The following is a 27,932-nucleotide window of genomic DNA, read 5'->3' on the forward strand; positions in this document are numbered from 1 at the left end:
GAGAGAGATGGTTCATGAAAGGAGGTTATACACCATCCACACAAAATTGAAATATTCACACACATGCACATCTTGATCAAGGTTTATGACTTGTTTCTCCTTAGGATCGGGTCTTTGACTCAGCAACATATAAGAAACAGGTATGCATTCAACTTTTTCTCTACCCTGAGCTCCACATAAGCCTTTTTAGAGGTAGGAGAAAAAGAAGGCAACCCTTTTCCTTGGTAAGAAATCCAAAAAGCAAAAAAGAGAGATCCGAGAGAACAAACTGAGGAGTTAGGCTATACTTGGTTTTGAAAATTCATAAAACCTAAGTTTCTAAGCAAGGGAGACTAAGAAACCTGAAGTTTAAACCATTCCAAATTTCAATTATCATGATAAGTATGGTAGACACTTAAAAGTTCACAAGTCTGGGTAAAGCTTGGAATAACTTGTATGCAGGTTACATCAAGGGAGTTGCATCCACCTTAGTCCTCGCACCTTTACTCGAGGACGAGCAAAGGGCTAAGTGTGGGGGTATTGTTGACGGCCCTTAAGTCAGAAATAAAACCTAAACGAAGAGTGCGAGGAGTGTGCGAGGAGGAGGATCGGAGAAGAGCCGGACTTGTCGGCCTCTCTTGGTCATGTACCTCGACGGATACAATTCGCTTGAGTAAGTATCCGGAGTTCGTCTACTGGTAAGTTCTTGGTTAAGTATTCTTAAGTTATTCATTCGTTTACAGGTTCATCGACCGTTCTTGTAACAAATGCTCTGGTAGAGGGCCCCTGATAAAAACGGGTAACCCTGTACACCGCTAGAGTAGTAATCGAAGGATTAGACGTGGTGTCTAGTCCCTAGATTGCCTTTGTTTGCCTTGTACTCATAGTATTGTGGGGAGACTGTGGGTGGTGACAGCCCCGTCGGTCCGCTACGAAGCTGTTTCGTAGTTAGTGCACTCCCTCCTGTCCGAGTATGGCGTAGAGCTACAAGCCGGAGGTCTCTAACAATACATGGGTCAGACCGGTGCCCGAATTAAACAAGTGAAAGTCTAAGTCTATCTTACCTTATCCTTATCTTTAGATAAACCACACTATCCAAAGCTCTCCTACCTCTTGTTCTTCAAGGGTGCAGTAGTTAGAAGATGGTTACACCTCCGTTCCCTGAGAAAATACAATGACCTGAATACTCTCCGGGTGAAGTGCTACAACGGTATCTTCCGTGCGCTTGCGGATCTTATCTGTGATCATTAAGAAATACCAACAAACACTAATTGCACTCAGATTCCGGATGGACCGGTCGAGGTTGCCGGATTGGCTACAAGGCCTAAACCGGTCAGATCGCCCATGAGCCGATAAAACCGGTCTGTCTAACCTATGCCAATTTTGGTTATCAACAAAGGCAACACCGGCAGCTAGCAGCCGAGTGCCGCGTGGAAGGCGAGGGGGCAGCACCTTGGGCCGTCGGGCGGTGGAGCTCTTATTCCACCTGGTACACGGGGACCGAGAGAAAGAGAGAGCGACGAACAAAGAGCATAGGAGAAGAGGCGATCGATTCTATCCAATCAGTTAGAATGGATTGATTCAGGGGCAGAACGGATAGATCACGTGGTCTGTAAAAAAAGAAAAAAGAAATTCACGAAATTGAGAAAAAGAGGAGAAATCCCCCCAAATCGAAACAATTTGTGTGCAGAGAGTTATATTTCGAAACGCTCACGAATTAGATGTCAAAAGAAGTAAAGCGCATGAATGCGATGTCAAATATCGAAATTTCTCGATCCAACTTTCTCGGATCTAATAGAGCCGAGAAGAAGAAAGGCTAAAAGTTCTAATCCTTATCCCGTTACTTTTGAGTTCTTGACGACACTCTAGCATCGTAAATTATTGATATTCAGAAAATAAAGAATCAGTCCTTGTACTTGATTTCATTATTCTCTGGTCCAATCATAGGTTTTGTTTGTCTCTTGTCCATTTTGATCTTGTCCCTGTCATAAGGATCGTGATAGAAAGAGGATTCAATCATTGACAACGTGTTTAACAACACGATCAATTGAAATATCAGCTCCCTAAGGTTTCACAGTCCCAATTCTAGTGGAATTTCCCTCGGACACATTTCCGTGGTTAGCTTAGGCTCCCACATGCAAGCAATGTCTTGATCAAAGAAAATGAATTTGCTAGCACAAATTTAAGAATCTTTTTAGGATGGTTTGATAGCGCGGAAATTGTTACTAAACTGTTCCAAATTTGATTGCAGGTAGTAAGAACTTAATTAATAGCGAGCACTATGAGTTACTATTCTTGGCAAAGTATAAAAAGAAAGAGTTACATGAGATTGGTGCATGGTATAGCTGTAGGGATGGCTTTCATCTATATATATGGAAGCAAAGCATGGGTATTGCTGACATCCCCAAGTTGTTTTCCACACAGATATATCAACCACCGAACCGAATAGCCAAGTGATCCGATATGAGGGACAATGGTAGAGGTGGCCTTGTTCGCGTGATAATTATCTTTTTGTTTGTACTTTTTGGACAATTCGTATTGCTGACTGAGGGTATGTGTATGCATGCATCACCATCTTATTTTTTCTTCTTCGATTTACCTTGTTATTAAATTTATAATGAATATATATGCATACACACTACCATTGATAAAAAGAAAAAATGATTCAATTTCCAACAGGTCATCGTCAGCTGCTTCAGGCCAATGGTACGAGGAGCTACTCAACTAATCTTACCAACGCAAATTCAAATGCTACTGCAGCCAACGTTGTACCGCTAGATGGGAGGAAACTCACACTAAAGTTTTGCACCCGGGAATTCTGTGATCACGGCAACATCTGTTACTGTTGCCAGGGCAAAGAAAATTGTTACAAAACTTCGGAAGAGTGCAAGGCCAACTGCCCCGCCTGTAACCCGACTTGCCCGATGCAGTCATCGCCTAGAACAACGGTGAGAGACCTGGCGATCAATGCAACTAGCTAAATTCATCCTGCTTGTTGGTAAGGGAGGAAGAGTAACATTCACCAATGTGCTTTTCTTCGGTACGCGGAACTTGGAGCTTGATGGTGTCAGCCAAGTAATACGAGAAACTAGAAATACGTTTTTGTTGTTGGTAAAACATGGAAAGACACGAATAACCTCCTGCTCAGAAAGAAAAGGAAAATAAACTTAAATGTAAGGACACCGTAATAACCTTGCAAGGAGTATTACTTGGCTGCGCCGCGCACGTCTCACCCCTCCGCGCGGCATTCTGTTCCATCCGTGGACGGGCGTGCGCGCCGTGGTCTCCCGTTCAGACCGCCCAGTTCCTTTCGCAGGTTGCATTATTACAGCCGCCGCTCCCTCCCTGTGTCTCTACTGTGTTGCGCGTGCTCTTCTTCTCCGTTTCCTGCGTTCCCCTCCGCCATCCCTGCCTTTCCTTGCGCGTCCCGCGGGTCCTGGATCTGTGGCCTGCAGCCGATTCATGCTTAGTGACAATGTTTGTTGGTGGGCCGCTCGTTCGTCCTGTAGGTGCCCTCGGCGGCTCCGTGCGCTCGGCGCGTCGCTGTCGCCGCCTCAACGGCGCTGTGAGACCGGCACAAATCAACGGTTCGTCCCTACCTGATCCTGCTTTATCCTGTGTTTTGAGTACCCGGGCCTGCCGCATGTTCCTTGATCCCGGCTAGCGCGCACGTGCTGCCGGATTCGTTTGTCTGATGCCATTGTTTTCGCTTTCTTTCCGCTGCAGACACCTCGTCCGTCCGTTCCGCGGTTCCTCCCGTGCGCCAGGCCTCTTGCAAGCAAATATTGCCGCTAGCAGGTCCTTCTCTTGTTCCTGCCTTTCAGCGTTTGCCACGAATTGTTTCTTTTTTACATCCCCACATCCATGCTGACGGCTCTCGCCCTGCAGGTCTCAGGAAACCGTGGGGTGCTCTGTGCTGCATCTTCGTTTGGTCACACGCTCTCCGGTACCACAGCGAGGTACGAAAATGCCCTCCTTTTCCCTGCGTTCCAGCAACTGCCGTGCTCAGCGTTTGTTTGGATAATCGTGTTCGTCGTTTCCATAGTATCATCAGGATTGTCGGGGTTTGTGCGGCCTTTCGCCTTGCGTGTTTGTGTGTTTGCGGCACCACACCTCGCCGTCCGCGCGGCCTGATCCGGCGCCCAAGCTTCATGCTTCCTCTTCGACCGTCGAACAGCTGCATCAAGCTTCAGATCAAGTACAGATCCCGCATCTCCCAAACAAAAACACCTTTGATTTGTGCCTCCCTGCCGCTCCTTAGCCGATTCGAGGAGCCATTCCTCTTCTTTTGGAGATCTGATAGTGTATTGTCCCAATGCTAGATCCCCGACCACGTGGGCCCGCCTGTTGCCCATCCTGCTTCGTCGTCGGGACTAGGCGGATCAGCTGCGCAGATCGGACCACCCAGACGCCAACCAGGTGCTAATCTCCAGCCATTGATTTGCCGCAACTGCATTGTTACTATTTTGGCCCAATGTCAATCTCCCCCCCCCCCCCCCCCCCCCCTGCCGCTTCTTTGCCGGCCAAGTGCACGGCCCACCTAACAATCGCTCCCAGAATAGCTAACGCTAACTCACCCGCCTGCAGAAACCGAGTCAATCCACCAGCCTCCCTCCGCGGAACAGCGACATTCCGTGGTCGACCTGGGACTTGAGCTCCTCTCCCAGGTTCTTTCAGGACCTCCCTCAAGTGCTGACAACGCTGAGGACGCGACAGCGCAGACAAGCATCCAGCTAGCGGCCGTGACACCTCATGTTCCTCTACTAGACGCGGCACTATCCCTCGCTGGACAGCAAAAACTTTGGCTTGCAGACATGGATCTTAAGAACCTCGTCGTGCCATTCACTATTGCCACTCTCGCATCGATCGTCTGGAGGAGGGCCATGTATTTCCTCTTTGTGCACTGTGAATTGAAGCTTCCTGCGCTCCCTGCCTGGATTGCACAACCACATGTATACACAGGTGCGAGGCCAGCGATGAGCTTGTACCCCCTTCGATGGTTCTGCTCAACCCTGTACCGACACATGAAGCTTTGCATCACCTCTGGTACGCTCATCTGGACAGTAACTTTTATCGCCTGCCTGCCCGATGCCGCCTCTCTCTACCCAAGCTTTGCAAATTCAATTTTATACCTCAATCTTTCTAACACCATTGCGTCTTATTCATGCAGGAATGCTATCTTCACCTTCTGCCTCACCTCCACCAGCGCAGGGCCTACCAACGGCTGCCAGCCCAGGTCCTAGGAACGCTTATGTATGCCGTCCGGTTTAGCTGCCATGTACCCTTCACCGTTGTCTGCAATGAGCCGTCCTCCTGCCAGACTCCGCTCAAGGATGTCGCCGCCGGCCAAGTAAAAGAACATTCTGTGCTGCTAGGATTGAATTTACCAGGCTATTATACCTCTGCCCCATCTCATGTGCTTGCGCTTGTAATCCAACTTGCTGAACGCTGATTCCTCAGCACCGCCTCTTTATTATTAATCCCGAGCAAATCTACTAATACCCTGCTTAATGAATGCCCAACCGTTCGCATTTCGGAACTGTATTTTCTCCACACAGGGCCGCGCGCGATGGCATGCGTTATGTACTAGTATATGTTATTGGGTTAGTTGTGTTCTTAAATATATGACACCACTGACTTTTTTTTCGTTTGATTATTCGTCTTTTCTACAAATATTTATGCAAATAGCCAAATCTTCAAGTTAGATTCAGAGTACTCTTGATAATAGACGTAAAGGTATTCATTTCACTTCATTTAACTAACTGATTAATTAAATAATGTTGGTCAAAGTTGTTAAAAAAGTCAACGGTGTCATATAAAAAAGAACGGAGGGAGTATACTAGTCCATCAACCCGTGCTATCTCACGGGTTAGCATTTGATGGTGACTTTGAGATTAAATTTTTTAAAAAATTTCATCTGGATGAAGAATCGATTGAATTTGTTGTGGTTGTTGTACGTGTTGTTTTCTTTCTTTTATGGCATCATAAGAGGCTTTACACAATTCACTACTACAAAATAGGCCTTTCTTCCAGGCCATTTGTTCCGGTTACCTTTGGGCCCGGGACAAAAGGTGGCTTTTATCCCGGGTCCAACGGCTAGCCGGGCCAACGCGGGGGACAGGGCCTTTTTGTCCCGGGTGGAGTCACCAACCCGGACAAAAGGCCCCCCTTTTGTCCCGGTTGGTGGCTCCACCCGGGACAAAAAGGCCCAACCCTTTTATCCCGGGTGGTAACACCAACCGGGACAAAAGGGTGACCCTTTTGTCCCGGTTGGTGTTACCACCCGGGACAAAAGACCCCTTTTGTCCCGGTTGGTGTTACCAACCCGGACAAAAGGCCCCTCCACGTGATAGTTCAAAAGGAAGTTATTCTATACTGAGTCACATGTACTACTTAGGTGAGTTGGTAAGGAAACCATGCGCTAGGCAAGAGGTCTTAGGATCGAATCCCGTGGTGTGCAAAAATTTTTTTAACGGCGGGCACCTTTTGTCCCGGTTCTGCCACCCGGGACAAAAGCCTCGAGGCTTTTGTCCCGGAAGCCTTGTCCCGGTTCCAAAACCGGGACAAAAGGCAGTTTGGAACCGGGACAAAAGGCCTATTTTGTAGTAGTGATTTTGCATAGTAAATAACATATGAATGTACCCGGAAAAATAATACATTAATGTTTTTTATTTTTCATATCGATATCAATATAATTTGTCAATCGCAGTGGATACATTAATTTTGGAAATTGCTAAATGGAAATGCCTTTAACTATAAGAAGGTTGCTTCATGGCTTCTACTGTCCGTTACCAAGGAAGTAGAGTATATGGGCGTGTGGGAGTCCCCTTTTTGGATTGAAGCATGCATATAACTACATCAAAATGACATTTGTTAATCGACATGTAAATAATTTATTAGTAACATGCTTGAAAGAGATCAAATCATTACTTGGAACATTTCCCCAACAGTGTAGTGTAGTTTTGTTGTGTCTCATCAATTGCTTCTGGAACATGGTACCATCTCCTTCCTCAACGTTGTTGCATGTAAATGACACAATTAGGTCCAAATGCCATGCCATCATGGCATCATGTAAGTTTTGTCCTTTATTAATTGCTCGTCCTTGAAAAGAAGAAGGTAATATTATTCTGTTTGCAACCTGGTCAGGTCTTGTGTAGCTTCTTTTGTCATGATGTTCTCTGTTCCTGTTTTCCCTATATTGCTCAATAGATGTGATAATAATTAAGTTGAAGAAGGTATGTGAAGTATTTCGTGTGTAAGTAAAAAAAAGATATCTAAAAGGATCTTATGCGATATCTGAATATGAATTCTAGAAAAGAGCACATCCTCTGAAGTAACCATGGATTTACTTCAACGAATGAAGTAGGATCGGATTTTTATGTAGGTTGGTCGGCTCCTATATAGATAGGATCGATATGCATGCACGTTGCGTATGTAAAGTAATCTCCAATTTGTTTTTGCTAAAATTAATCCAATTGTTTAGTGCATATAGAAGAGGGGAGGCGATTGGGGGATTACCTGGTTGATCTGTGCAACTTCATCGCAGATTTGAAGGTTGCTGCGATAGTACGATGAAGATGGTGATGGGTCTAGGTAGTTCGCAGGGTAGGATTGTTCGTAGTTATGTCGTCGGATGGCTCGTGAATGTGCAGTAGTTCGATGGTTTGCACAGAAGATGGATGGAATCGGTCTTGCTGCTTTTATTTTATATATATAGGTGCGAATATGATTGGTTTAGATGTAGATTTAAATGGGATTTCCTGTTTTTTGGTGGTTTAGAGAGGGATAGACATAGATTTATTTTATTTTGAGAGGCATAGTATCGTTGGGGACCTTTTTTTGGATTCTGTTATTTTATTTTAAAGAGCGCACGTATCATGGGATGATTATGTGGATTCAAATATATGGATGGCTGGTTGTTAATGTAAGATTTTTTTTCTAGAGATTTTGTAAAGTTACTTTGCTAGCTTGTACGTGAATGCATCTGTTAGTTGTTTTGTTTTTTAGAAGATTTTTTTTATTTCTCTTATTTTGTAGAATGTCCACCTAAAATCTTAGGTGGCTTCACGTGGAGACTTCTTTAATTTCTCTTATTTTCTAGGATATCCACTTAGGATCCTAGGTGGGTTCACGTAGAGACTTCAAAGGAGCCTCCAATTAGTAATAAGAAGATGTTGGGTTCGTCCCTCGCTCCCCTCTCCTGTTTAACACGGGATTCGAGCATCAATGGGGGAGCTAGGCAGAGCGGACCGAGATGGAGAGACCTGTGATTAGAAGCGATAGGGGTGTAAATTGGTGACCTTTAGGTGCACTTTCAACACTCTTTAATTCAAAATTTTGTACTAATTTTTCAAAATGATCTGATTTTAGAGAAGTAGTAAAAAAATTAAACTAAAAATGGTTGGAGGTGCACCCGAGGGTCACTAATTAATCCCATTAAGGAGCGACGACCATGACAATTATGGCTGATCTCTAGGAAACAAATTATACATTCTACGCTTCTTTGATCACCCACCTGCAAATTGACACCGCGCCAACCATGTGTCGCCTAGCCAAAAATTATATTTAGAGGTTGTTATTTGTAAATGTAGACTGTCACTTTAGTAGAGGTCAATGATAATACTGAGAGGCCTCCACCAGTGCGCTGTACTTTCTCGATGTGGCATGTGAGGTTGCTAGTTGCTACGATCTACTATGTTTGCTTGCTCTTTTTTTATAAGAGAAATTTAATTGATTTCAAAAATAATACATCAAGGTGATACATCATCTTGAAATTTTCCCGACCTCTGCCTAACCGACACACAGTCTAAAAGAGTTTGACAAAGAGCCTTCGACACTAATGACTGTCAATCCTAAGACTAGATTGCCACCCATGTCCCGGACAAAAAAAAAATTTGGCCACCTGTTCGAAGAAATGAGATGCCGCTACAAGATTATCCTACAAATTATGTTTCTGAAGGATAACCCACATATGGAGCCAGTGCGTAGTTGAGTAAATAACCTGCAAAAAGGAAGATTTTTGTTATCGAACACCACATCATTTCTGCATAGCCAAACAGACTAACACAAGACTGTCGCGCCCAGAAGTACTAGTGGCTTATATTCTTTAGGAATTCTATTGAGCTAGCTCCCAAACATACTAGGCATATTGTGAGATTTTGGTATATCCCAGGCCGCATAGACCGAAGCCAAAAAACAGAAACAACACTGTTGGTTCCCTGCCAATTCCGTTTTGCAAGATTATCTTTTGTAAGGATAACGCCTCGTCTAAGATACTAGAGGAAAATGTTTATCTTGAGTGGGGCTTTTAATTTCCATATTCTCGTATTTAGTTTAGGAGTGTTCTGATTTATTAATCTCGGATAATGTGATTTTCCAGAAAAGACACTTGTGTGGTCTCAGTTCCATTTGAAGCCATCCCTTTGTTGGCTTAGAACGATAGTAGATAGACGTGAGACAAGATTGTTCCACATCACCAACTTATTGCCAATTAGATCTCTACACTAGGAGAGGTTTGAGATATGTGTACTTAGTACGTCAGCCACCGTATCCTGCTTCTTTCTGACAATATTATAAAGTTGTGGGTATTAATCACATAAAGAACTATTTTCTAACCAAGTGTCTTCACAGAATCTTACTTAAGACCCATCATTTATTATGAAAGTTTCGAATCTTAAAAAATCACATTTTACCTTCATCAGGCTCGCCCAGAAATGTGAATCTCCGCTCTTCCATTGGACCTGCACCAAAGGATCCTAGGTATTTATTGCGTAAGATCTGCTGCCATGTACCATCTGTTGTTAACAGACGGTATAACCACTTACTGAGCAAAGCTATGTTTTTTAGTTCCAAATTGTGAATCCCTAGTCCCCCTTGATCCTTTGGTTGGCACAGAATGTCCCACCTTACTAGCCGATATTTTTTTTTATGTTCATCACTTTGCCAAAAAAAATCTGGATCGAAAATAGTCCAACTTTTTATGAATCCCTTTTGGGATTTCGAAGAAGGACATCATGTACATGGGCAAGCTGCTAAGAACAGAATTAATGAGTGTTAAATGACCTCAAGTTGAAATATGTTTACCTTTCCAACTACTAAGGTGTTTTTCAAACTGTTCTTAGATCTTTAGCCAATCACTATTAGACAATTTCCTATAATGAATCGGAATACCTAAGTATCGGATTGGAAAAGAACCTGGGTTACAGCCAAACAGTTCCATGTACTGACTTTCGTAATTTTTTGCTTCTCCAAAGCAAAAGATTTCACTCTTATGGAAATTAATTTTGAGGCCTGATAGCTGCTCAAAAGCACAAAGAATAGTCTTCATGTTATGAGCGTGCTCTAGGTTATGGTCCATAAAGAGGATTGTAGCATAGATAGCCCATCATCTACTGAGCCACCACACCACTCAGCAAACCTTCAGATTTGCCAACAAGCATTTCTGGCGCCATTGCCGGGGATGGCACAGGTGTAAAGGTTTTACTAATGCATAAATATGGGCAATGTGAATAAGAGGTAGCTACTGCTTAGACAGGCTAATGTTGCTTTTTGTTTTCTCCTGATTGGATTAAAACATGGTAGTGTATGTCTGGTTTCTCCTTCCTGACCAACTTCGTTGAAAATCCCGAGAAGCTCGTGAGAAGGGTCCGACCTCGCATCGTCCCTTCTCAGGTCTCGTTATCGACAAGCGAATCAGCTCTTCAAGCACCATCAACAACAACCGAACCCTTGGCTGAATAGACTCTTCGCGACTTCTCCGTCCCCTCAGCCACCAATGTGGCGACTGGACCCAACGTTGATGTTGGGGAGGTGGACTTCGAGCTGAAGTACATCTCATCAATATGGTGCAGGCTAGCCCATTTTGTGGCAAGTTAAACGAGGATGCCAATGCCCCCCTCCAAAACTTTTTGGAGCTTTGTAAGACCGAAACCATACAGGGCGTTACGGCTGAACGCTATCATGCTCCATCTGTTTCCCATTTCCCTCCTGGGGAAGGTGAAACAATGGCTTTACCAGAACAAAGAAGCCGTCAGCACGTGGGACAAAAAGAGCCTAAGCACCAACCCGAGGTAACTAACCAAGCCTAAGCATCACGCCTAAACTATTGAGTTACTGACTTCCGCCTCGCGCTAAGGTTAGAAGAAACCACAAATGGATAGAACTTGCTATCCACGCAGACAAGGGATCCCGCATATCATAGGGAGTAACTAATCAAGTAACTTAAATATAAAGTAAACTAGCGAGAAACTAAAGATAAGCGAGGAAAACTTACTTGATTATAAAGATTCCCCTGAGGTGGGTACAAGATGGGGTAAGGTCGAGAGAACTCGGACTCCGCTCCTTTAGCCCGGCTTCCGCCAAGCTCTCACCTCACACTCTCCCTATTCTACTAAGGATGAAACTGAAACTATGAGGCACTCAAACTCCAAAGGTGTGTGTTACAAGTGAGGTGAGGGGGTCCTATTTATAGTGTGCCAAGGTCGGTTCTCGACGGTTATTTCAAATAGCGCCGGTTGTAAGCAACAGTGGAGGCAGTGCTTGACTTTCACGCGAAGGCTGGAGACGAGACACTGGAAAGTGGGGCCGGGTGGCCTGGCCTAGGCCGGCCGGCCTGGCCCTGCCTCCACATGTCACCGCATTCCCGTGGGATGGTCCTGATTGCTTCTGGAGGTCGGTCCTTCAGGCGGTTTGATCAACCGACTCCGCCTTGGGCCAGGCGGCCCCCTTGGGGCCGGGCGGCCTGCCCCTGGCGGACTCTCGATCCTCCGTTGCTCCGACATGTTCCTCTTTGGACATGGATCAATCCTAGATAGGATGGATGTTGCACGCTTGACCATGGCTCAGGTTGGCTTCTCTTTTGGATATGGGTCCAAGCCTTCCGGGTCCAAGTTGTGTATTTCTGGGTTCAACCCATTGGAATGGCTTGAATTCTCCCTCTATGTGACTTTGGTAAAATTTCATGCCAAGATTACAGCGAAAGTATACCGGTCGGCCGAATTCGGGCCACCTAGTCCAAACAGTGTTTGTTTTGGGTAAAATTTAGATATGTTGTTCCTGATGTCAAATAAACACCAAAACTTCTGGAACTCATTAGTAATAATGGTTATAGCATGGTTATGGCCTATATTTCATGAAATCAGGCGGAGCGTTGGCGGTGAAAATCATCGATATCGACCGCCAACAACATGCGATGTAACAGGACTTATAACTGAAACTGAAAAAACCAAACCTGGCCTAATGAGAACAGAAATTTGATAAAACTTTCTTAGTAGTTAACCAAACATACAACTTCTCATGGTACAATTCCAATTCCTGCCAACATATTCATACTCTTATTCCTACCGTTTTGCCCGCTCCATTCTTTGTCTTGTCATTTACCTTCACCTTTGCCGCCTTTAGTCGCCCCATGCCACTACTTGTGATAATTGGGTAGTCCTAATCATCTTTGCAACCTCACCCCTCCATATACCAATTCTGAAAATTTTCACCAATTACAGATATTACATCGACCTCAAAACCCTCCAATCGCGCGCTCCGCTCCGCTCGCTGCCGTGCTCCGCCTCGGCCCACCTCACTCGCTCGCCGCCGGGTTCGAGCTCCGTCGGTGCTTCCTCGCCCCTCCTCCTCCCTCCTTTTCCCTCGCGCACCGGCGGAGGCCATTGCGCGGCGCATCCTCCTCCGCAACCCTTGCTTGCTCCCTCACGGCCATGGCGCAGACCATCCGGTGTCCCTACTGGACCGTCCGTTGTTAAGGTGTTCGGACGTCCGAACAAATTAATAGCAGACGGTCTGCCGCCGCTTTTCCCTCCTCCCTCCCTCACCGGAGCTTGATGCCCCCTCCTCCCTTGCTAGATCTGGTGCCGCTGGCCCTCCTCCCTCCCTCGCCTGATCCGGTGCGCAGGGGCTCCGACGAGTAGGCAAGGGTGCGCGGGGCCGCGGTCGGCGAACGGTGTCCGGTGAGCGGTGTCCAGCGAGCGGGACTGCAGTGGGCGAGCGCGCGGGACTGCGGCAGAGCAGCGCGTGCGCTCGGAGCGGCACGCGTGGATGCAAGAGGGCAGAGCGCCGTGTGCGGCCGCGGGAGGGAGGAGCCAGCACGGGACGCGAGCGGTGGGGAGGCCAGCGGGAGGAAGGGGAAGGAGCGGGTGGCGGGGAGCTCGATTCCGACGAGCACGAGGCTTGGCCTGCTCACGGTTCTGCTCGGCCTTGTCGTGCCTCTGCTCTGCTCAGCGAGGACGGCACACAGCAAAGCTGCAGCGGGGCGGCGGGGCGGAGGTGGCCGGCGGCAGGGGGGGGGGTCAGAGGGACGACGCAGTGGGGCGGAGCTCCTTCTACGCGACTTGGCGGTTGGTGCGTGGCGGGGCGGAGCTCCTTCCACGCGACTTGGCAGTTGGCGCGCGGCGCGGACGGAGGCAAGGTGGGCCCGGCACAAGGGTAGTGGATGCCCGCTACCACGCTCGATTTGGAGGAAACACGAGCGTAGCGACTACAGCAAATTTTACGCCTAATCAATCTTCAGGAGACGGTATCAAATGGGATAGAATACCCACTACGAGCAGCCTAGATCCTATTTGTTTCCATCAGCTTTTTTTTAGCTCTTGTCACATCAAAAGAAATCTTACCATTTATGAGTATCAAATAAAATTTGTTTATAAAGCTTTTTTGACAAATATGGGTGCTAATTTACGAGACGAATCTAATGAGCCTCATTAATCCATGATTTGCTACATTGATGCTACAGTAACCATTCACTAATTATGAATTAATATACCTCATTAGATTCATCTCATAGTTTAGGCCTAAAATTCTGCAGTAAGTTTTGTAATTAGACTTCATTTAATACTAATAAATATTAAGATTCTTTTTTATATGAGATAGTCTAAAGTTTAGTCTCCGTAACAAAACAAACACCTGATCCCGAGTGCACGTACAAATCCCCCGAGCTTCTACCATTTGCAGGCCACTGAAGCAGCCAAGTAGGGGGCAAGCAAATAGCGCCACGTGGTGCGCACGATATCGTACGGACACGACAACCACGGGTGCGGGTCGGCCTCGGCCTCGAACTCGATCCCATCCTGCTACTACCACCTCTCACCCCCAACCGGGCCCCGCACCCTAGCTAGCCTAGTCAACCTCACTACCCTCCCACCACCCGCTTCTTTCGGTACACCGCGCCCATACACCACAGTCCTCGACCAGCATCTCAAGTACTCAACAGCCAGTACCAGCCAGCGGACAGACACAGACCCATACGCCGGGTCCACGCGGCCTCCGGACCGTCTACTCCCCTCCCGCTCCGGACAGAATTTGTGGAGGTAGAGTTGTAAATAGGTAGAGTTGTAAATAAATGAAGGATATTTTGCTGAGTCATTATACTTTTGTTTTAAATTTGAAAAAACCATTTTACAAACTTTAGCTACAAGAACCATATCAAACAAACCAAGCATACAACTTCTCATGGTACAAGTCCAATTCATATCACCAACTTCATCGTCTTGTTTCTACCGTTTTGCTTTCTCCATTTTCTGTCTTGTCTTTTACCTTCTTCTTTACCGCCCTTACTCGCCACATGCCACTACTGTAGTCCTAACCATCTCTGCAACTTCACCCCTCGATATACCCATTCGGCAATTCTGAAATTTCTCACCAATCATAGATTTTACATCCACCTCTAAACCCTAATCTTAGCCCTGAGAGCAAGTATAGTGAAGCACAGTCAGCCGGCGAAATGAACGACCACGTCATCTAAATCTGAGGTGGAGGAAAGAGAAAGACTGAGAGAGAGTAGGATGGGCGATTGGCGAGACGCTCGCTTGAACCAGCAGAACTGAGAAAAGGCTCCCTCCCAGCCTGTTGCATGCGACTAAGCCAGCAGCTCCTTCTCTCCCATTCGCTACTAAGACATGCAAGCATTAACTCTTGTAGTCAACCTCTACACCAATCTATTATATGAAATAACTTCTTCAAGAATTTAAAAGTGGCATGGCACCTCGTTGTGCCAGCATCCGCTAAAACCACTAGCCGTGCTCTAATACAAATCTCCCAAACTTCTACCATTTGCAGGTCACTAGCGGGAGGGGGAAGCAAATAGCGCCACGCGGCACGCATCATAACGTACGGACTCGACAGCCACGGGTGCGGTCGGCCTCGATCCCATCCTGCTGCTGCCACCTCTCACTCCCCTCCGGGCCCCACACCCTAGCCTAGTCAACTTCACTACTACCCTCCCACCACCTGCTTCTCCGTACACCGCGCCCATACACCGCGGGCTGCAACCCACAGCCAACACAACAGCAGCCAGCGGACAGACCCATCGCACCCATACGCCGGGTCCACGCGGCCTCCGGGCTGTCCACTCCCCTCCCCGCTCCGATCGGAGGAGGCGGAGCGCCGCAGCGCCGACCAAGCCCGATCCCCCTGGTGGAGCTGGAGCGAAAAGGAGCGCGCGCCTATAAATCCGCGGCCTCGCCGGCGCCCGCGAGCTTCGAGAAACCGGCCCTTTCTCCGCCGCGCCCGCCCGCCCGCTACCCTAACCAGCTGACCCCTCCCGTCGCGCCGCCCTGCTCCCCGCTGTATCTATCTATCTATCGCTCGCTGCTTGCTCCTAGCTACCACCGCCGCTGCAGGTGCTGCTTCGCTGCCGGCGCGGAAACCCTAGGCCCCCCGATGGAGCCCGCGGGTCCGGGGCCGGCGCCGGAGGCGGAGGAGCGGGCGGCGGGGGGCCTCCCGCGGAGCGGCTCCGCCAGCCGCCTCAACGCGCAGGCGGCGGAGTTCGTGCCGCGCGCCGCGGCAGCGGGGACCCCGCCCCCGCCCCCGCCCCCGCCGCAGGCGGTGGTGCGCCTGTTCCCGCCGCCTCCCCCCGCGGCGTTCTTCGTCGCGGGGCCCCCGCCGCCCCCGCCGCCGCCGTTCGAGTACTACGCGGCGGTTGCCGGTGCCGCCCCCGGTGCCAGGTTCGGTCCCCCCGCCCCTGCCGCGGCGGAGCACGAGGCCGAGGCCGAGCTACCGGCGAGGGACGGGAGCTTCGACGACCCGGTGCACAAGATCAGGAAGCAGGTGGGCGGATGCTCTTCTCCGTAGTTCCTCTCTGTCGCTAGATCAGGAACGGAATTAGCTCAATATGCGAATTTTCTAATCTTACAGAAGCTGTATGCTGTTTAACCCGCTTTGGATGTTCCTTGCTGTCGCTCTATCAGCTGCCCGGTTCCATAGGCTCAATTACATCGGGAATAGATTGCAACATCTTCTAGTAGACGCGGGAAACTTTAGATGCATTTGGGTTGGATAAAAAGGCAAGCATTGTTCGGGTTGAGCTGCATGCTCTCAGTTGTGGGCTTGTAGCAACGGCTGCTTACGAGCTAGAAAGTGCACGTGTTGTTTAATTGAGGTTGAATGGAGCTGCTACCAGTCTAACTTGTCAATTGATTGAGAAGGAGAATGTTGCGTGCGTTATAGATAACAGATAACTGATCCTTCCTGTGAGTAGCAACAATGGACGAAATATTGGTGTGGTTCCCTAATATTTGATAATGGTTCCCTAGTATTTGATAATGGATTGATTCTTGAAGGTCCAGGGTCAGGGGTTATAGTGGTGGCCGGGATGTGCTGAAGATTGTAGCTAAATGTGGTGAATGGGTGAGGTGGTGGAAGAAGTTGCCAGCGACTTGTTGTCACCGGCAATGGTTGGTGGTGAGAACAGGGAAGGGAGTTGGTTGTGGGCCAAGGCGGCGATTGAAAGGGAGGAAAGTAGCATCAGATGAGACTGACCCTCTTTTGCATTTGTTTTGCTTGATCGAAAATGGGTGCACCATCTTATATTAGATTGAGAGTCGCAACTTGGTTCTCAAGTAACAAATAGATGGAATCCTTATAGATTGGACTGGCCTTTACCTAAACCAACTCAACCTGTCAGCAGGGCTGACTTGACGAAAAAGGAAACGGCACTCATGCCCCTTATGGTGGGGGTAGCTATCCTGATATGGCTGGGTGGTGCCTCTGGGTCAGCTGGGCTGAACTGGCCCATGGCCTGCCAGCTCCATGTAGCCCAGGCCTGTGACATCCAGTGGATTTTTTCATTCCTTGAAAAGCATGTTAGTGACAAAACAAGTTGACATCCATGTTTTAGAGTATGCTCTGCAGTTGTGGTATCTACTTTCCATTAGAACCTAATGCATCACATGCTGCTGAGAGGTGGATATGGTGTATATGTGCTATTAAATTTGAATTCTTGATAGGCCCAATTGGATCACTAGATCAGGAACGGAACTTGCTCAATTTGGGATTTTCTAGTATAGAAGCTATTCTCGTTAGCCCACTTTAGATGCTCTGCTTCTCTCTGTCGATTGATGTTTGGCCCAGTACCATATGCGTAATCACATTAGTAATGTAATTTGGTACATCTTCTAACCTCTGGGATACCGGAACTGTTAAGTCACTCTTGATGCATTTGGTTGATACAGAAAAAGGCAAGCATTGTCCAGATTGAGCTGCATGCTCTTAGTTGTAGGCTTGTTGTAATGCTTGTGTATGAGCTGCGTGGTGCACATGTTGTTTAATTGAGGTGGAATGGAGGTGCTAACAATCTAACTTGTCAATTGAATGAGAAGGTGAATGGTTGAGCTGTCTACTTTTAGCTGTAGCAAGATAACTGTCGGAGCTTTGTACTCTTCAGTGCTGTACAAGTGTTTACTCCTTCCATCCAATTATCCAAGGCCCATTAGGAAATCTGAAAAATCCAGATATGCAAGGCCTATTTTGGTTTTTCCTTAGGAATGACGCTTCGGGAATCGGTGCGGCAGTAATTCATTGCATGCATGCCTCGGGAGTGAAACCACATGCAGAGAGTAATCGAATCCGCAATAAACGCTGGTTGTTTTTTCCCCAAGAAAACTAATGACGGGAGTGCTTCCCTTGGTCTATGAGCCAAGCAAAAATAGGCCTTGCATAGATGAATGGAGGGAGTATTTGAGAAGGATTGCATCACTCCCAATGGAATGGATCTGCAAGCAATGTAACTTCTCAAATTTAATTATCTGTATAAGGATGTATTACATTTTGATGGGTTAAGCAGCTGGATAACATCCTTCTGTTGAGTAATAATGATGGTGAAAAAAAATGTCGTGGTTCCCTAATAATTGGTGGGTGGGGTGTGACCAAGACTGTAGCTAAATGTGGTGAATGGGTGAGGCATTGGAAGTGCAGTGGAAGTTGCTGCCAGGGACCCTTGTCACCAGCAATGGTAGGTGGTGATGGTGTGCACCAGGATGGGAGGTGATAGTACTAGGGAATAGGCAAAGGGGGTTACAGAACGGGAAGGAAAGTAGCATCGGATAACATTTGACATGTAACCTCTTGTGTCTTTTTCTTGCTTGATCCAGAAAGGGTGCATCACCTGTCATTATATAGCAAGACCCAACTTGGCTCCCAAGTAACTGATAGGTGGAATAACTATAGATTGGACGTGCTGTTTTCTAAATAATCTCAACTCCCCTAACTTTAAATTGCTAACAATTTCAGCTTTCCGAAACCAACACAAGATTCAGCAGGGCTGACCTGATGGAAGAAAAAAGGGAAAGAGCTTCTTGGGCGGTCAGGTTGTCTGAGCCGGACCACGACCTGCCAGCCCAGGCCTGTGACATCTAGAGGATAGATGTTTTTATTCCTTTAGAAGTATGTTAGTGGCAAAACAAGTTGACATCCTTGTTTTAGAGTATGCTCTGTAGTTGTGGCATCTGCTCCCATTAGAACCTAATGCATCCCATGCTGCTGAGAGAGTGAGAGCTGGATATGGTGTCCGTCTTCTATTAAGTCCAAATTCTGAACATATAGGAGTACTGATTGCTTGTGATGTGTGACTACTCTATGCTATTATGTTCCAGGTGATAGATTAGACTTTTTGGATGCTACTGCTTTGCTGAATTTGGTTCAAAGCCCCATTTTGTGCCGTATAGTACTCCTATCTTTTTTGCTGTAGCATTTCTCATATGCAAACTGCTCTTGTAATGCACTAATTCTGCTGTAAAAACATTCTGGCAGTCATCTTGGCAGCTTAAATTGAATAGAGAAAGTTGTTGGCATCCTTACTTTAGCAAATGATTGTTTTATGAAATGCAATGTAATGATACTGGGAATTTCTTGGGTACGATCATGTCAATTAAATAGGTTCTTAATGCGTAATTAGTTGGCTATAACTAAGTTGAAGTTGTTGTTCTTTTGCTTGTTCAATCATTGGTGCTCTCTGTTAGAAAGTGTCCTGTGTTTGTATGGCCAAGAGCCTGGCTAAGAGCTGGTCAGCCCATGTATAGTATGTTCGGTTAGAGAGGGATGCGGGGAGGAGTCCAGATCCTGCAGGTTTCTTTTTGCCTCACAATCCTCCTCCCCTATATATGTAAATGTATTGTCTCTCAATTAATCAATCTACTATTCCTCGCAATCTCTTGCTTTCACTCTCCAGTTTCAGTCTGTCAGTGCTTCATTTTCTGTTCAAGTTCAGGGAGTGATGATTTTTTTTATTTGTTTGATCTGAGATCTAGAGCCTTGTGACTGCTAGTGATCTAGAAAATCCAGTTGATGGAATATTTTCTAAATTCATGAAGTGTGACCTTGTAGGTGGAATATTATTTCAGTGATATAAACCTGGCCACTACTGAACATTTGATGAGGTTTATTTCAAAGGACCCTGAAGGATATGGTGAGTCGTATGCTTGCTTCTGAAGCTATTTCATTGAAATTTGGAATATGTAGTGTCAAATCGATACCAGATTTTGGATTTACGATCTTTAAAAGAAAATGTTGGCTACTTAATATATACTATAGCTTTCTTTCCATCATTAGAAACCTAGTCATGTCTAAGGTCTTGCTACTGTAAGGTGATGGTGAGAGTCAAAGTAGTCTTCCAAGTGAATATGGACATAAGGTTTTTATCTAAAATACTGACTTGCTTTCTCACCCAATGCAGTGCCAATATCAGTTGTTGCTGGCTTTAAGAAAATCAAGGCTTTGGTTCAAAGTAATTCCATGCTTGCTTCTGCTCTTCGGACTTCATCAAAACTTGTGAGTTCGATGATAGTCCAATTGATAGTTACATAGCATAGACAAGACATTGTTCTGAAGTTTCTTAGATTGCTGAATACTTAATTGGTCGTAGGCTGATTAATGACATCATACACAGTACACTCTCTGTTGCTTATGTTTCCTTTCAAATTGATGCTTAATTATATCCACAACAATATTTAAATTATTTGGACATATATTCAGGTTGTCAGCGATGATGGAACAAGAGTAAAACGCGAGCAGCCATTTACAGAATCAGATTTAGAAGAACTTCAGGTGATTTGAAACTCATCGTACATTGAATGGCACTACTACATTAATTCTATTGTATTCTCTAGATATAGAATCTATGGTAGAATGTGAGATAAGGAACACCTCTTCTATGTTTTAGGCCCGAATTGTCGTTGCAGAAAATCTTCCAGATGATCATTGTTACCAGAATCTAATGAGGCTCTTTTCAGCAGTTGGCAGGTAAAGATTAGTCTAGGTCTATGTAAAGTGCACCACTTACGTTCCAGTCATGAAAAATTGAAGAACCATATTCTTCATTTCTAATTTATTTATTTATGTTTTGCCATGTTCAAGTGTGAGGACAATTAGGACTTGCTACCCTCAGACCCCGAATGGTACTGGTCCAGCTACTAACAGATCTGCCAAGCTAGATATGCTTTTTGCCAACAAGGTAATTGCTTACTAACAGATCTGCCAAGCTGGAAATCGAATTCTAATACTTAGTTACTTACTCTAAATAAATGTTTCTGATGGTGTCCATTGAATCGAAACCAGATGTGGTTTTCGCCAACAAAATAATTGCTCTTCCTGTTTTGGATACTTATTAAGAACTGAATTTAGTGCTATTAGTAAATATCTACTCTGCGCATTGAATCTTCCCTGAATCCTGCATCCTAGGATAGTGGAAAGACAGTGGTAATGCTTCTATTTATATTGAACATCTTAATGGGATTTTGGAATGCCTTAATGGTGTAGCTCCACTACAACTTGCCCTTGCATTCGAGTCACAACCTTTTCTTTATGGTTTTCATAGTTTAAGCAAGCTGTTGGAAATTTGGAAACCAAGATCCCATCCTTTTTTTTCTCGAACGCGCAGGAGAACTGTGCGCCGTTGTATATTAATAGAAAGAAAGAACGGTCTGATTACAATACCGAATCCACGGCTTGGGTTAGTTTTTTGTTACATTTGCGCCTAAACCAAGCTCCCATCCTACAGGTGACAACACATATCGGAATGGGAACATAAATGAAATCTTAGTTTGTGTGCTGTATTGCTTCATCAGTATTTTAGATTCTGATGTTATTTCTTATTTCTGTAACTGGGAGAAATGCTAGTCATTGTATTACGTGGAATAGAGAACCACTGTACCAAACAAACCCAAAAAAATTCAAAACCTGGAAAATTATGATGAAACTTCCATTTGGTTCCTTAGGAAATATACATTCACATCATTTTCTCAGTGTTACTGAAGTGTAAGGCTTACTTCTGACAAGGGATAGAACATTATATTTCTTATCTCTCACTTTTCATCAGTCTTTGTCATATGGAGATGCAACTTTTGCTCATTTATGTCCTACCAAAATAATATTTTCCCCCTCAATGGCAGCTGCATGCTTTTGTTGAGTATGATACTACGGAAGATGCTGCAAGAGCGGTATGCATATTTATCTCATTTTTTAGTACAATTGTCTCTTTTACATGCATTATCTTATATTGCTTCGTGTGGTACAGATTGTGGAACTTAATGATGAGAGGAACTGGAGAAGTGGGCTCAGAGTACGGTTGTTGAGCGCTTGCATGGTAACTATCTGTTCACTTTACCAACTGCACATGAGATGGTTTAGTGTTGCATTGGTGTTCAAATACATATACGTACACCAAGACAATAGGAGCTTGCAATAGTACCTCAAGATGGCATTTACAAAAGTAGCATATGCACGAGGGGTTTTCCTTTTTCTATATAGCCAATGTTACGCATAGCAGTATAGCAGTTTCGAAGCCTTATAGATGCTTCCAGAAACAGGTTGCTTTTGGATCTACATTTTACTGCAATAGAAGCCACTCAACAACTTCAAGGCAAAGCTAGGACCAGACTCATAGGGAAAATGTTCTCATGAACTTATGTGCTATAGTTTCAGTGATTTTGTATGTTGTGATCACATGCAACAATAAGCAATCTTTTGACTTGTTTAATACCTAATCAGCATACTTTATGCTTAGAAGTCATGTCAACTTAGATTAATTTTCTGATAACCGTATTTGAAAACCATTGCTTCTTGTGACTATTATCAACTATATTGATTTTATATTTTTTGGAAACTATTTATTTGCTCTGGCATGAAATAAATATTTATATCAAAGTGTTGAAGCTTATGAACTCTATCCAGATAGTTGAGTTTTAATGTTGAATACTGTGTCGAATTATAAAATCATATAGAATTTATTGTGAGGTGACAACTTCCAAATTCCTCCAAATGAATGAAATTCATTATAAACATTTGATATTCAGAATCCAACCGAATTTTAGTTTGAGATTTATAAATTTCTTCAAAGGAATGGAATTTCATCATAGTAATTTGAAAAGAAAACTGATCAAGTTTTTGAAGATTTACTTCTTAAATATCACATTTTAAAACTTAATGTTGTATATTTATTTGGATACCATCTAAAAATGAAAAATCAAAGTATGACACTCAAATATATTCAACATTTTTCAATAAATCTGCAACACAGGATAAACTTCTTAGTAGTAGCTCCTGCAGTTCATGATATATACATTTTGCTGTGTCACTATGTTAATTGTAATTGAAATAACTGTGCATAGCATTATAGCACAAATTTCCTTTGTTCTGTAAATCATTTGTACCACTATGTTTATATCATAGGAAGATGCATAAAGCTTAAAGCCACATGGATACATTCATTGATTTCATTTCTTATTATCCTCGTACCAATATAGTTTAGTTGGGTCTACTGTAAAGTGCATTTAGGGAGCACTTTTTATTTACATACTTGAGTCCTTGAGTGAAATGAATTCAAAAGGGAGTTGTTTGTCACGATCTTTGTGTATGTAGGAAGATGGAATTGGTGTAATGGATGGATATATTGCTGAGCCTCATGGGCGGATTATATAGGCTTAGGGGGCAAGAAGCCTCCCTTAGAGATAAGGCAAGCCGGGATTACAAATCCTAATCTACCATATCTGGAGATATCCCAATATACTCTAACATCCCCCCGCAGTCACAGTGGGAGCGGCGCAGACGGTGCGACTGGAGAGGGACAAGAAGCCGAAAGCTGAAAGCCAACGAGCTGACATCCCCCCAGTCGAAGCGGCCGATGCGTCGCGGATGCTGAGGCTGGAGGCTGCTCAAGCAAGGCGGTAGCCCTTTGTGCCGATGTCGAGGTAGCCGAGCATGAGGACGAGTAGCCGCGGTCGAAGATGTCATACATAGGATAGCCGTGGTCGACATGGAGCTGTCGAGGTTGCCGAGGGTAAAGAGCCGCACATGAAGCTGCGGGCGCACGAGGAGGTGCCATGGTGAAGGCATGACGAAGAAGACACCGGAGACAAAGACGGCGACGAGTCGAGGCAGTCGAAGAGGGGGGGTCGATGCCGAAGTCGATGCAGTCAGGAGCCGACGTGCGAGACATTCCCGGGTTTGCCAGGCCCGAAAACGCACCGGTGTTACCAATACCGGACATGCGAGGGAGGGTGCACCACCAGGCGCTGTCGTCTGAGGGACCAGCAGAGAAGGCCTCCACGATGGTCGCAGGTGCAGAATGGCGGGGTAGAAGATGTCGATGCAGCCCGCAGTTGTCGGAGTAGATGAAGGGGTAGAGCGAGACGGCGACGCTGGCGACGAGGTGGTGCTGGACGAAGCGAAGAGGTGAACCCGGATGATCTGGTGCAAGGCCCGGTTATCCGAATGACGCGGCGGCGGAGCTCGAAGAAGACGGCGAAGAACTCGAATAGCCTGATGAAGACCATGCGCGCGCAAGCGCGCACTGACGTAGTCACTGACGATGTCGGAGTCGCGGTCGAAGAAGACGACGTTGACGAAGTCGTGGACGTGGTCGGCGGCGGTGTAGATGCAACGATCGAGGAGACCACGTGTGGAACCGCTGCTGCTCGAAGAGACGACACAGTGGGAGCCCTCCATGCTCGGGGAAGATGCACGCGTACTGAGAACACCCGTCCCAGATCCGTGCGTGTATGTTGATCGGAGGATCAGACCGAGGGTGCACACACGAGACGACGAACGACGATGCCGCGCAGATCGGAAACATGGCGGAGAAGTCGGGGACGATCGGCTTGGAGACCGTGTCGCAGAGGGGCCTGGCGGCGCTGTGCGTGGTGTGCACCGACGCGCACCGCACGCCAGCCCGGGCGACACGGGTGTTGAAGAAGAACGGCCGATGACGATGTCGAAGAAGAGGCATGCGGTCAACGGGCGGTGGGCGACGCAATCTCGATCAGTGATCGAGTAAAAAATCAGAGAAATTAACCAAAAACAGATCACCAGCAGCATCTTGTGTAGGACCTCCGGGGGCGCATAGCACAGGCACCTCACCCCACCTATATCTGTCATTCTCTCACCCGTCGGTCAGCGAGACCGAAACAGAGGAGAGAAGGCAGAGGCTCGATGGATAGGCGCCCACCGACGGCGATGGATTGGGCGGCAGGGATCTGCACCGGGGTGGCGGAGGCGTCTGGCGGTCGGGGTCGCGGGTCCCGGGCGGCGACGGTGGCGAGCGGCACGGTAACCGTCGGGCGCAAGCGGAGTCCGCCAGGTTGGTGCCGGGTGGCTCCACGCCTGGAGGGGCTGCAGATGCCGAGGCGGGCGGATCCCCGCCGGGATCGACGGGATGGAGGGTCGGCGCCGCCACGGGACCTGTCGACGACTGGTGGAGGGCGCGCGCGGAAGCCGATCTGCCACCACGGCAGAGGGAAGGACGCGTGCGCCGCAGTTGACCGCAGCTACCACCACGGCAACGCTGGTCGAGGTCGCCGTCGACGGTTTCCTTGGCGGATGGCGAGGTACGTGACGATGTGCTGCTGCCGGAGACTCTAAAGGCGGCGGATTAACTCGATCCGCCACGATGGAGGGCGCTGTCCCCGGCGGAGATCATGGGCGACCACCTCCCCGGGGGCGCGCTAGAAGGCCGGCGAGGGGGCGCCCTGGAGGGGCGCCGTGGGAAACAGGGGGGGTGGCGGCGGCGTGAGAGGAGGGGCGCCGGCGGCGCTAGGGTTAGGGCAGCGGAAGGTTGCCTAGGATCTCAAACCCTAAACTCGTGATACCATGTAGGAAGATGGAATTGGTGTAATGGATGGATATATTGCTGAGCCTCATGGGCGGATTATATAGGAGTACATTGCTTAGGGGGCAAGAAGCCTCCCTTAGAGATAAGGCAAGCCGGGATTACAAATCCTAATCTACCATATCTGGAGATATCCCAATATACTCTAACAGTGTATGCAGTTCATTTTTTGCAGAATGGAATTCATGTCAGTGTCAGAAATGACCAGAGTCTTTTCTCCACTTTTTACTGGATATAATTTATTAGATTGATGTACTTGAACTTCTATATAAGCTTTCCCTGTCATTTTATTAGGAAGGAATAAAAGCTACTAACATAAGAAAATAAATCCATACACTAACACCGACAAAGGGTGGACAGAGGAGGAAGTATTCTTCAGGACAAGCTTATGCATCAAAATTGTTTAATCACAATACATCACATTTCAAACACTGAACTGTGAGAAAGAATTCCCGCTGTAGGAAAATATTTGTGAACTATTATCAGAAGTTGAAATCAATTCAAGTTTAGTGTTTGTTAACTATGCAATTTTAAACTTGTTTGTATATTCCGGTTCAATCATGTCAGCAGTAGTTTTTAAATTATTTTTACTAGAAAACATTTGTCTCAGCTCTAATTTATTGATTATTGTTGATTGCTCTTTGGGGTACAGACGAAGGGAGGTAAAGGGAGAAAGAGTGGTCATGAAGCTGATGGTTATGGTGAAGAGGAGAATGTCTCCACCTCTGATCAACGAAATGACAAACATTTAGAAGAAGCACCTCAACTGTCAGATGCAGCTGTAGAACACATGGTACTTCCTTTTACATTCCAGTTTCATTCATTCTATTAGTGGAGGAGGAAAAAAGAATAAAAAATCTGCCTTTGGCAGCATATTTTGAAATATGGGTAGTATGTGCAATGCCAATATTTAGTGTTCAACTGTTATATTTGAGCAGAAAAGAGAATACTTGTTTTTTTTTACGAAGGACTGAAAAGCCTGATGCAAAAAGAAAAGGGAAAAAAACTGAACCTCTATTACTGCTTACCAGTTTTGTACATGTGGAATATCACATCTGTCTACACTAGCTGGTTAGAGCTGTTTTTTAATCCCTGCTTGTCACTACACCTTGGCTTATTAGTTGCTTTAGAGTCAGCAATATGGCACTGTACAAGGTTTAATTTGTATGTGGATTTTTATTAGTGTGACAACAGACCTGATAACATTTCGATTTTGTACAGACCGAGGATGGCATTGGAGATATGGGAAGAGGACGAGGCAAAGGCCGTGGCCGTGGTGGCAGAGGCCGAGGGCGTGGTTACCACCAATATAACAACAATCAACAGTACCACAATCAGCAGCAACAGCACCGAAGCAGCAGTCAACACAGTAACAACCGTAGCGTTGCCCATCCGGTTGGAACCCCACCATCTGCCCACCCAGACAAGAATGAGCAGCAGACACAACCGCAGCCACAACAACCGTCAACAGCTAACAAACAGCCTCCAGGCCCTCGCATGCCTGATGGCACGCGCGGGTTCACCATGGGCAGAGGGAAGCCGCAACCATCAGTGCCCAGCGTGTCCGCTTCTGAACCTGAACCTTGAATTTGAATCACACAAATTGGGAGACGAGAAGCATGGATTGTTGTTTGCCATGTTGATAGATATGGTGAGAGACTTGCCTTTTAGAAGTCTGTCCGTGGAGGTTGGCTTTCTAATTGATGGACCATATAACGCTTTTGCATGTGCTGTGTGTACTTCAAAAACCTGCGGAGCACTGGTTTGCGACTAGTACGTGTGCGGCCATTGTAAGATCATTTTTTTTGCCCCTTCTGCAGTTTTGGGTGTAAGACTTAGAAGCAATGATTCATGATAAAAGAAGAGGAAAAGAATTTAAACATTGTAAAATGGTTGTGTATTTTTGGTGTCTTGTGACATAAATGATAGCAGGAGACCGATCATTTCTGTTTATACTATTTCGGGGTTTATCTTGTTGGTGTCACTTGTGAACGGTGAGAACTGCTCAGTTGAAGCTTCGTAGCATGGCAATTCACCTGACTGAGGCCAACAGAAGAAAACACTCTAGGCATGAAAAGATGAAAGGCTTTCTAGAAAAGAAAATGCTATCTTTAAAGAAAAAAAAACGGGTTCCATGCCACTCTACAGCTACCAAAATGAGCCTGTGCCAAAATCAAATCATAGTTGCGGTACCAAATTTAGGCAGCAGCATAGTTGAGGGTCTAATTTTGATCCTTAACTCAGTTTCTTTTTTCGCGAACATCCTTAACTCAGTTCTATCCGTCTAATTTTGACCTAAGCTAAGTCTACTCCCTCCGTTTTTAATAACATATTATTTTTTATATATGTATTTTGTTACGTATGTAGACATAATAATAACGTGTTCGAAATAGAGAACCCAAACTATGCAAATAGAATAGTTGAAGCACGGAAAAAACAGGTAAATCCTAAAGTTCTCCCAACGCAATTCATCAAATGTTGTTGGTAGGTAAGATCAGTAAGACCCCACGAACAGATGAAAAATGTCATATGACACCTCTCAAGATACTTTTCATCTATCACATTGAATATTTAG

General features: G+C 46.0%; 2 protein-coding genes across 3 annotated transcripts; both read left to right on the forward strand.

Moving 5' to 3' along the window:
* The first annotated feature begins 3,246 nt into the window (after positions 1-3,246).
* LOC120686826 lies at positions 3,247-5,518 on the forward strand. 2 transcript variants are annotated; one of them, XM_039969029.1, is made up of 7 exons: positions 3,247-3,566; positions 3,706-3,777; positions 3,868-3,938; positions 4,025-4,177; positions 4,302-4,398; positions 4,567-5,025; positions 5,150-5,518. In XM_039969029.1, the coding sequence occupies exons 1-7, from the start codon at positions 3,455-3,457 to the stop codon at positions 5,248-5,250; spliced, it is 1,065 nt and encodes a 354-aa protein (XP_039824963.1). In that variant the 5' UTR covers positions 3,247-3,454; the 3' UTR covers positions 5,251-5,518. The 2 variants fall into 2 exon arrangements, with proteins under 2 accessions (XP_039824963.1, XP_039824964.1); XM_039969030.1 differs by lacking the exon at positions 4,025-4,177 and having other exon boundaries at positions 3,248-3,566.
* A 9,865-nt stretch (positions 5,519-15,383) lies between these two features.
* LOC120685307 (la-related protein 6B-like) lies at positions 15,384-27,315 on the forward strand. The gene is made up of 10 exons (XM_039967142.1): positions 15,384-16,029; positions 19,582-19,663; positions 19,931-20,025; positions 20,230-20,301; positions 20,417-20,496; positions 20,611-20,707; positions 21,645-21,692; positions 21,770-21,838; positions 26,010-26,150; positions 26,579-27,315. The coding sequence occupies exons 1-10, from the start codon at positions 15,643-15,645 to the stop codon at positions 26,942-26,944; spliced, it is 1,437 nt and encodes a 478-aa protein (XP_039823076.1). The 5' UTR covers positions 15,384-15,642; the 3' UTR covers positions 26,945-27,315.
* Positions 27,316-27,932: the final 617 nt, after the last annotated feature.

This window comes from Panicum virgatum, chromosome 8N (genome assembly GCF_016808335.1).
Source record: "Panicum virgatum strain AP13 chromosome 8N, P.virgatum_v5, whole genome shotgun sequence".
Taxonomy (NCBI): Eukaryota; Viridiplantae; Streptophyta; class Magnoliopsida; order Poales; family Poaceae; genus Panicum; species Panicum virgatum.